This window comes from Canis aureus, chromosome 35 (genome assembly GCF_053574225.1).
Source record: "Canis aureus isolate CA01 chromosome 35, VMU_Caureus_v.1.0, whole genome shotgun sequence".
NCBI lineage: Eukaryota > Metazoa > Chordata > Mammalia > Carnivora > Canidae > Canis > Canis aureus.
This window is the reverse complement of record NC_135645.1, coordinates 1,712,424-1,722,440: the sequence shown is the minus strand read 5'-3', so window position 1 is coordinate 1,722,440 and position 10,017 is coordinate 1,712,424. Positions and strand designations below refer to the sequence as shown.

The 10,017-nt window shown below is 55.0% G+C and overlaps 2 protein-coding genes across 5 annotated transcripts in view; both read left to right on the top strand.

Annotated features, from left to right (window-relative positions):
- The first annotated feature begins 1,556 nt into the window (after window positions 1-1,556).
- The window catches only part of NRROS (negative regulator of reactive oxygen species), a 29,457-nt gene continuing 20,996 nt past the window's right edge, over window positions 1,557-10,017 (top strand). Inside the window, exons 1-2 of one of the 4 annotated variants that reach the window (XM_077883878.1) lie at window positions 1,557-3,418; window positions 4,638-5,929. Coding sequence is in view for 1 of the 4 variants with exons in the window: in XM_077883877.1 (XP_077740003.1) it covers window positions 7,540-7,643 (104 nt within the window). In the remaining 3 variants the exon portion in view is untranslated. Of the gene's footprint in view, window positions 3,419-4,637; window positions 5,930-5,954; window positions 6,198-7,504; window positions 7,644-10,017 lie in introns of those variants that run through there. The other 3 variants (XM_077883881.1, XM_077883877.1, XM_077883879.1) reach the window with 3 other exon arrangements.
- LOC144305092 (large ribosomal subunit protein eL8-like) lies at window positions 1,801-2,472 on the top strand. Its single transcript, XM_077883769.1, has 2 exons — window positions 1,801-2,064; window positions 2,158-2,472. Exons 1-2 carry the CDS (start codon window positions 1,801-1,803, stop codon window positions 2,470-2,472), a joined length of 579 nt encoding a protein of 192 aa, XP_077739895.1.

The following is a 10,017-nucleotide window of genomic DNA, read 5'->3' as shown; positions in this document are numbered from 1 at the left end:
TTTCCTCTTGGGGGTGAGAGGAAGGAGAGAAGGAGGGAGCAGGAGCAGGGCAGTGGGAGCAGCGGGAGAGGCAGGGGGAGAGGGAGAGGCAGACTCCCCACTGAGCCTGGAGCCAGGAGCCGGACTTGGGGTTCCACCTGGGTTTCCTTCAGCTCAGGACCCTGAGATCATGACCCGAGCTGAAGGCAGGCGCTTAACCAATTGAGCCAGGGTCTAGGCGGCCCTCACAGTGGTCACTTCTTAACGTATACACACGTTGAACCGGACGTTGTACCCCTGAAACCAATACAATATTGCATGCGGGTCCCCCGGGGTGCTGGGACGGGCCTCACTGGGCGCACAGCAGTGAGGCTGGGCCGAGGCCCTGCGGCCAGGCCCCCGCCGGGAGTGCAGAGCCTGGAACAGGAACAGGAGCGAGATCGGGGTCCTGTGGGGACACAGAGGTGACGCCACCGCCCCTCTGGCCTCTCCTGGCCGCGGCTTCATCCGAGCATCATCTTCCTCGTCTATTCTTCAGTCTGTGGCCCCAGCGCAGTCCCGTCTTGGAATGACGGAGCTCGGACCCTGCCTCTCCCACAGCTTCCCTCGGGGTCACCCCCTGGTCGTGGGTGCCTCTCGTGTGACTCTCCCAGCACCTCACTCCTGTCTTTCCAGGATCCCCCCAGTTCTTTTTTAATTCATGAGAGACCCAGGGAGAGAGGCAGAGGCGCAGGCCGAGGGAGAGGCAGGCCCCCTGCAGGGACTGACCGGGCTCACGGCCTGGCCCGAGGCAGACGCCCCACCGCTGAGCCCCCGGGTGCCCCAATTCTCCCGGTTCTGGCCTGAACCGCGCGTGCCCTTGTGTGCATGGTTCGTCCCGTCATCGCCCCAGTGCTCCCCGCCGGCACTGGCAGGACACTTCGGCAGAATCTTTTTATTTTTTTAAAGATTTCACCTGTCCGTTCATGAAAGACACGGGGAGAGGCCGAAGGAGAGGCCGAGGGAGAGGCAGGCTCCACGCAGGGACCCGAGGTCATGCCCCGGGCCCAAGGCAGGTGCCAAACCGTTGAGCCCCCCGGGGATCTTGTCCAGAATCTTGTCGTCTTTGCCCCACACGGAATCTTTGATCAGATGTCGCTCGTGTCAGTGTTTCCAGAAAGGAAGGGGCGGCGTCCACACTGAGCCGGACACCGGAGTAGCAGCTGAGGGAGGCCGCGGCTTCCTGGTCCCGGGAGGGGGGTGAGCCGCCCCCCCAGGAGCGCACGGGCCGGCCCCTCCCTGCCCTGTGTCCTTGCATTGACCCCTGAGCTTGTCCAGGGGCGGCCGAGGCCTGAGCGGGCCCAGCGGGCCGTGGCCTCTCGTCTTTCGGTCTTTGACTTTGGGTTCCTAAAACCTAGGGAGGGAAATGAGCTCGTTCCCCAGGAGGGAAATGAAACTCCTGAAGACTCCCCCAGCCGCCAGCTGACGTGGGGCAAGAGGACGATTCCCAGTTCGGGCCCCAAAGGAAATCCCCTCCGGGTCATGTGCTGAGGCCGAGGGGGGCGGCGGGGTGAAGGGGGAGCCACCCCAGGCGGAGGTCGCTCGGGAGCCTTCCCCGAAGGGGGGCCCAAGACACCCTGGGGGTGGGGATGGGGTGGGAGGGCTGCGGCGGCCGAGGAGAGACCTTGCAAGTAAGGGAGGTCGGAGGGGCCAACACTTGCTCTGTGTTTAGGGAAACTGAGCGGATCGGCCTGGATGGAGCCGCCGTCTCCCCAGCCCCAGCCGTGCAGACGCCCAGAGGAGGGAAGGCCGAGGGACAGGAGGCGGCCCGGCCCTGACGCCATGAACAAGCAGGAGGCCGAGAAGGCGGCCAGGCCCCTGTTGGAGAAAAGGCCCGAGAGTCTTGGCCTGGGACAGGACTGCGGCCCAAGGGGGCCTTGCCTGCCTCGCCAACTGGCCTCACGACGGGAGCTGCGGCGCCAGAGGGCTGGTCTCCAGACGCGTCCACAAGCGTCTCCCGTGAGTCCACCCGGGCCGTGCACCGCCAACGGCCACTCAGCTGCCTCAGCCGGGCCCGACTGCAGACGAGGCGAGGAAGAAGCAGAGGTCGTTGGCCTGGGCTGAGAAGAAAGTTGTGGGCAAAGACATTGCTCCACTCAGAGGCTGCCGTCCTCCAGGCTGGGATCCAACTGTCGCTAGAAGGTTCAGCTGGTAGTGATTGCACGTGACGTGGATCCCATCGAGCTGGTGTCCTCCTGTCTGTCCTGCGTGGTGGGATGGGGTCCCCATCGCGTTAGCCAGGGGAGCGCCGGGAAGGGGCGCCTGGTCCCCGTGAAGACCTGCCCCTCTGTCGCCCTCACACAGGTTAACTCGGAAGACGGAGGAGCTCTGGCTAAGCTGATGAAGCCGTCGGCACCAAGCACGACAGATACGATGTCCACCCTCACTGGGGTGGCTCACACGGCCAAGCTGGAAAAGACAAAGGCTAAAGAACTGGCCTCCAAACTGGGCTGAGCGGACGCTGGTTGAATCTTCTGTGCAGAAAAGTAATGAGAAGTTCTCTTTCAAATAAGAAAAAAAAGACTGGATGAAACCCGCGGGTAGATGCACGTCGAAGAATGGAAGGTAACACTGAGGAGAGGCCACGGGCGAGACCAGGCTCCATGAGGCATCTGGACTTTCTCCTCCAGTCGAGAAGAACCCAGGTCCTTGCTTTTACCTCAGGCTCCTCGGAAATCCTGGTGTCCTGCTTGACACAAAACTTGGCTTTGTCACGGTTGAGGAGATGAGCACAGGCCCCGCACACGGAGCGGGCTCAAGGCAAAAGGCACGTGGTCCCCCGACTCCCGCACCCCAAGGAGGGATGAGCCTGGCTGGGCAGGGGGTTCGCAGCCGGGGTGGATTCCGGGGGAGGCACCCTCACCTGCTCTGCCCTGAGCGGCCTGCTCGGGAGGGGGTCCGGCCCTGGGCTGTGCAGCCGGGCTCACGGCCTTCTGGAAGGAAAACAGTGTCGTTTTCATTGATGTCAGCTCTCGTCGTCGTAGGTCCGTTCAGCTTGCTCCCGACTGGACGGAGACGTTGGTGCTGTTTGCCCACAGCCTGGCTTGTCCCCGCTCATCCATCAAGACCGTTTTTTTTTTTTGTTTTTTTTTATGATAGTCACACAGAGAGAGAGAGAGAGAGGCAGAGACACAGGCAGAGGGAGAAGCAGGCTCCATGCACCGGGAGCCCGACGTGGGATTCGATCCCGGGTCTCCAGGATCGCGCCCTGGGCCAAAGGCAGTCGCCAAACCACTGCGCCACCCAGGGATCCCCAGGACCGTTTATTTTCTAAGGACTTTTTTGAGGGGCAGCAGCTCCCGTCCTCAGAAGAGATTCTGTGAAGATCCTAAACGTATAAAACATTTACAAGTGGAATTGCTTGGGGTAAGGAGGGGACGGATTGCCTGGAGTCCCACGGGTAAGTCTTTAGGTACCTAAGGACCCCCCAAACCTGTTGAACCTGGTTTTCAGGTAAGAAAGGCAACGGCAAGCCATGAAAGGGCGATCCTATATACACTTGAGAAAGATGCCCGTGGCTGCCGGGTGGGACCTACATTGGAGATAGCCCCGTTGAAGGTGGCTACCGGAACAGTCCAGATGTGGGCCGAGGGTTCTAGACCCAGGGCAGCGGCAGAAAGGATGAAGACCTGGTTTGGATTCAAGAAACGTTCCCGAGCTCAGGTGCCTGGTGGCTCGGGCAGCTAAGCGAACGACTCTCCATTTCAGTTCGGGGTGTGATCTCTGGGTTGTGGGATCGAGCCCTGTGTCGGGCTCCACACTCAGTGGGAAGTCTGCTAGGGTTCCTCTCCCGCTCCCTCAGCCCCGTGCCCCCGGCTCACAAGAGCGTGTGTATGTGTACAAAAACACCTACACACTCTCTCCCTAAAATAAATAAATAAAAATCTTTTTTTTTTTTTTTTTTTTAAGAAAAGATTTCTGAATTAGAATCAGCAGGAATGGGTGACCAATTGGATGTGAGTGGTGGAGTCTTCAGGGGCTGGACGTCCTGGACGCAGGCAGGATGTTAATACCATTAACAGTGATAACCATACAGGGAGAGACACTGGCTAGGAATTAAATTTAGGATACAGGGACGCCTGGGTAGCTCAGTGGTTGAGCATCTGCCTTTGGCTCAGGGCGTGATCCTAGGATCTGGGATCAAGTCCCACATCAGGCTCCCTGCATGGAGCCTGCTTCTCCCTCTGCCTGTATCTCTACTTCTCTCTGTGTGTGTCTCTCATGAATAAATAAATAAAATCTTTAAAAATAAAAAATAAAAAAAAATAAATTTAGGATACATTGTGTTGCAGCCACTCTGGGAGGAGTTGATTCAACAGCAGACAGTTAAGAATATAAGTCTGGATCTTCCTGGGAAGGTCTTGGGAGAGAATGTCGGAGCTAGAGATTATAATCCAGGAGTTATCAAGATGTAGGTAGACACAAAAGACATAGGAGTAGAAAATGCATACCACACAAAGAAAAAGGCCTGGAAGAGAGTCTTTGTTCTCTTTCATTTGACTTTTATTTAGTTTTTTCATCAACATCATCATTATTACCATTATGAATAAATATTTGGGGGGAGCAAAGACAATCTGCTGGGTGTTTGGAGCAGGAAGGACTTGCTCTTGTTTTCTTAGGATGGACATTCCAAGGATAATAATGCCATACGGAATCACAAATCAACAGGCTCCAAGCGATGCAAGCCAGCCCTCCAGGATACTTCAGCCCTCTCGCTCTGATGGGAAAGAACAGAACTGGAGATGCCTTCTCTGCCCCTCCGAGGGTGGCTGCCTGCATTTCTCACTTGGGAGGCAGCAGACGCTGTAAATATTTTGCCTTCTCCACTGGATTCAAGCTCCTTGAGAACAGGAGCTGTGAGATAATGCACATAAAGCTCTTACCATAGTGCCTGGCACCCCTGTGATGGCGGCTATTATTAATTCTATTACTCTATTGACCCCTTGTCAAGAGCTGGCAGGGAATGTTGTACATCTCAGGTGCAAAAAAACTCATCCATGAACCTAAGATCAAGAGTTCATGGCACTCTGAAAGTCCACCACAGAGCAATATCTCTTCTTTCTTCTTTCTTCTTCTTTTCTTTCTTTTCTTTTCTTTCTTTTCTTTTCTTCTTTCTTTCTTTCTTTCTTTCTTTCTTTCTTTCTTTCTTTCTTTCTTCTTCAACATGCAGGACACATAAAAGGAGATTATTAGTAAAGATTATCTGAGTGATGACTCATCCAAAGGTGGACTCTCTCCTGTTTGGAAAAATGCATGTCTTACCCACTCCCTAAGTCTGCTCCCCCTTAATCTTTAGAGTAGAGTTTCTGGATCAGCAGAGCTCAGAGGAAACGGTTCGTCACCCCTCAAAATGTCCAAGACCAGAAATTCAAAATGGATTAAAGACCTAAATATGAGACCTGAAACAATAAAAATCGTAGAAGGGAGCATAGGCAGTAACTTCTCTGATATTGGCCCTAGCAACATTTTTCTAGTTAGGTCCCCTGATGCAAAGGAAACAGAAGTACAATAAACTGTTGGGACAACGTCAAAATAAAAAGCTTCTGCATAGCAAAGGAAACAATCGACAAAACTAAAACCCAGCCTCCTGGATGGGAGAAGATATTTGCAAATGACATCTGAAAAAGGTTAGCACCCAAAATATATAAAGAGCTTACACAACTCAACAACAAAAAAAGCAAAGAATCCAATTAAAATTGCGCAAAACACACAAACAGACACTTCTCCAAGGAATACACGCGATGGAGGTGGCTGGTGGCTCAGTAGGTTAAGCGTCTGACTCTTGGTTTCAGCTCAGGTCATAATCTCAGGGTTGTGACATTGAGCCCTTTGTCAGGCTTCCTACTCAGCACAGAGTCTGCTAGAGGGGCTCCCTGTCCATCTGCCCCTCCCTCTGCCAGCGCTCTCTACAGTAAGTAAGTAAGTAAGTAAGTAAGTAAATAAATAAATAAATAAATAAATAAAATCTTAAAAAAAAGAAGCCGGCATACCAAGGGCCAACAGACACATGAAAAGATGCTCATCATCACTTCTCATCAGAGAACCGGCATCAATACCGCAGTGAGACGCTGCCCACACCCGCCAGAACAGCTAAAATAAAAAACAGGCAACAGCAAGTGTCGGTGAGGATGGGGAGACAAAGGAAGCCCCGGGCGCTGCTGCAGCCACCGTGGCAAACGGTATGGAGGCTCCTCAAAAAGTTAGAGAAGAAAAAGTAGGGCTCCCCTATGATCCTGCAATCCCAGTACAAGAGTCCAAAACACTATTTCAAAGGGATGCCGCGTCCCTACTGCACAGCGGGGTTACTGGGCCAGAGGTGGAAGGAGCCCAGGTGCCCCCACGAGTGGAGGCGGCAGGTGGGAACCCGCTCTCTGCTCCCTGCCCCAAGAGAGCGGGGATCTGGGGTTTGCAGCCACACGGAGGGAGCTGGAGAGTGTGGGGCTGAGCCCGTCAGTCAGAAGACAAATACCATGTGATCTCGTCCATATGTGGGATTTCAGGGAAAAACAGATGAGCAGGGCAGCCCCGGTGGCGCAGCGGTTTGGCGCTGCCTGCAGCCTGGGGCGTGATCCTGGAGACCCGGGATCGAGTCCCACGTCGGGCTCCCTGTGTGGAGCCTGCTTCTCCCTCTGCCTGTGTCTCTGCCCCTCTCAGTCTCTCTCTCTCTCTCACTGTCTATGAATAAATAAATAAAATCTTTAAAAATAAATAAATAAATAATATTTTAAAAAAACAGATGAGCAAAGGGACAAAGAGAAAGAGAGAGAAGTGAACCAGGGAACATGCTCTTAACAAACTGACTCTTAACAAACTGAGGGTTACCAGAGGGAGGGGTGTGTGGAGGGGATCAAACAGGTCATGGGGATTGGGGGGATTGGGGGATTCAGGACTGGCGGATTCGGGATTGGGGGATTCAGGATTGGGGACTGGGGGTTGGGGGAATTGGGGGATGGGGGATTTGGAGGCATTGGGGGCATTGGGGGACTGGGGGATGGGGGGTGGGAGGGTTGGGGGAATTGGATTGGGGGATTGAGGGACTGGGGGATTGGGGGATTCAGGATTGGGGGATTGGGGGACTGGGGGATTAGGGGATAAGGGATTGGGGAATTGGGGGACTGGTGGATTCGGGATTGGGGGATTCAGGATTGGGGGATTGGTGGGATTGGGGGCATTGGGGGACTGGGGAATTAGGGGATGAGGGATTGGGGAATTGGAGGGCTGGGGGACTGGGGGATTGGTGGATTCGGGATTGGGGGATTCAGGATTGGGAGATTGGGGGGATTGAGGGATTGGGGATTCGGGGATTCAGGATGGGGGTACTGGGGGACTGGGGGGCTGGGGGGCTGGGGAGCGCGCTCGGCCGGAGGCCGGGGCGCCGGGGGTGTGTGTGTGTGTGTGGGGGAGCCCCCCGCCCCCGCCCCCCAGTGCTGCCCCCGCCCCCCAGTGCTGCCCCCGCCCCCGCCCGCGCTCCATGTGACCTCAGCTTCCGTCCGTCCCTTCCGCACGCGCTAAAATAAGCCGATGCCCGGCGAGGAGGGGCGCAGCCCCGCGGCCCGCGCTGTCGAGGAGGGAGGCGGCGGCCCGAGAGGATGCGCCCCGCGGAGCCGCCTGCGCCCGCGGGAGCCGTGAGTGGGGCCCGCGGGGGGGGCTGGGGGCGCCCGGAGCTGCGGAGGGCGCTGGGGGCGGAGGGTCCGGAGCCTCGGCGTCTTCATCTGTGAAATGGGCCGCGGGGCGCTGCGGGCAGCGCGAGCCTGCACCTGCCGGCCTGCACCTGCCGGGCCTGCCGCCGCCTTCCCCGAGCTTCCCCGGGTCCCGCCAGGCACCGATGGCGCGTGTGTTCGCGGTGCTGGGGGCCAAGTGGGGCGAGACCCGCGAAGCCCCCTCCCCGGAGCGCCCCGGGACCTCGTGGGGCCCGATCCTGCTCGGACCCGCCGGAGGGACCGACGGACGTGGGGGCCGCCGCCGGGCGGACAGGTGGCCACGTGGCCGGACATGCAGGGGCGGGGGGGGGGGGGGGGGGGGGGGGGGAGGGGCCGAAGCCGCCTCCCCCGACGGCCCTGCAGCCCCCCCACACCGACTGTCCCCTCCGCACACACCAGGGCTTCGGGGCGTAGGTCTAAGAGTTCCTAGAGGTCATTAGGCCATCCCGGGCCAAGGGGGGGAAAAAACCCCAATAGAACAAAACAAAACCCTGATTCCTGCCTTTAGGTCAAAAACAAACCAAAACAAAAGCCTGTTTCACAGGAGGTTGCTTTCATCTAGTAGGTGCCCTCCTAGAATGTCAGGAAAACCCATGCAAACCTGATCCCACAGACTGCGTGCCCGCCTCCTCCAAAAGCAGGAATATCCCAAACAGAGAGCAGGGCCTGCGGGCTTTGGCCTTGGCCCCGGGTGGGTCAGGAATGCAGGACCTCGTCTGTCCGGCCTCCTTCTTCATCCCAGAAGAGTGATGCCCGGATGGATGATGACCTTCATTCTGGCTGCAGTGTGCATTCAGGCCACACGGTGTAAGCTAGACTCTGGATGGACACCTAGATGTGCCTCACACTGTCCCCTGACCCACATTATAACCACGTAAGTCAGAGGACACTGGGCTTTCAACCACGACCAACAAATGTCATCTTTCTCGGGACATGCTGTGTGCTCAGTGATGCTTACAGACACGTGTGCAGATTAGTGACAAATATGTTTGCCTTTGATAGAACTTCTTTATTATGCTCATTTCCCACCCGACAAACTATTCTCAACATCGTTGAACAAATGTTATGTGTCCATTGTTTTTGTGGGGGAGGCTTCTGGGCTAGGTTACACTGTGATCTCTGAAAGCTCAGAGAGGTGAGGAGAGCAGAAAAGGACACTGGTACTTGGATCTTATCAAGCTTCACAAGCAACTGTAAACCTGAGGTCAGGGGTCTTTTAGTTGCAAATGACAAAAACCCAACTCATCCTGGCTTCAGGAAAAAAAAAGATTTATTGTTTTAGATAACCGGAAAGTCTATGTGGAATAACTTCAGGCATGGCTGGATCTAGGTTCTCAAACATTGCCAGCTTTGCCTCTTTTTCTGTTATGAGGCAGGTCCTAAAGCTGGTGAAAAAGATACTCCCATTTCTCTATGAATTCAAAGAACTGCAGCTCCAATCTTAGTTCCCACTAGTTTGGCATCCGGAACAGGAACAGAAAGCTTCTTTCCCAATAGTTCTAATAACAGTCCTTCTGTTGATTCTCAGGGCTTGTGGTCTGTGATGTACCCATTATAAGCCAGTCACGTGATCGGGGAAATAAAAGGCTCTGATGGGCCCAGCCAGGTGCTTAGGCCCCTCCTTGGAGCCAGGGATTGAGGTCAAACCCAAACAAACATGGACTTCTTAAGAAAGGAAGGGGGTTGGTTGTGTGACAGTGTAAATGTACTTCACAATACTGTGCTTTATGCTTAAAAATGGAGAAGATAGTAAATTTTATGTTATGTGTATTTTACAATTAAAAATTAATAAAAAATAAGGGCACCCAGGTAGTGTAGTTAGTCAAGCATCCAACTCTTGGTTTCGGCTTGGATCATGGTCTCAGGGGGGTGAGATGGAGCCTCGCGCCGGGCCTGGCACTCTGCACAGAGTCTGCTTGGGAGTCTCTTTCCTCTCCCTCTGTCCCCCCTTCCCCCGTGCTGGTTTGCACACTGTCTCTAAATAAATAAATAATTTTTTTTTAAATCAAAAAAAGAGATAAAGAAAAAGGAAGGGTTGTTTCCTTAAAGGGGAATTGAGGAGTTGTTACCAGAAGGAGAAATGCATGTGGGTAGGAAAAACCAACTTGATTTCCAGAGCAAACCGCATGTGCCTTCTCACCGTAATGCATGAGTGATTTCAGACCGAACAAAGGGAATGAAGGAGGAAGTAGAACCCTGTCATGTTCTCAGTAGCAAGGTGGACGCGAGGAGCAGGCTGGTACCTGCGATGGCCTGAATGTGGCCGCAAAGCCCTGAGAGGACCCAGGGACACCTCCAT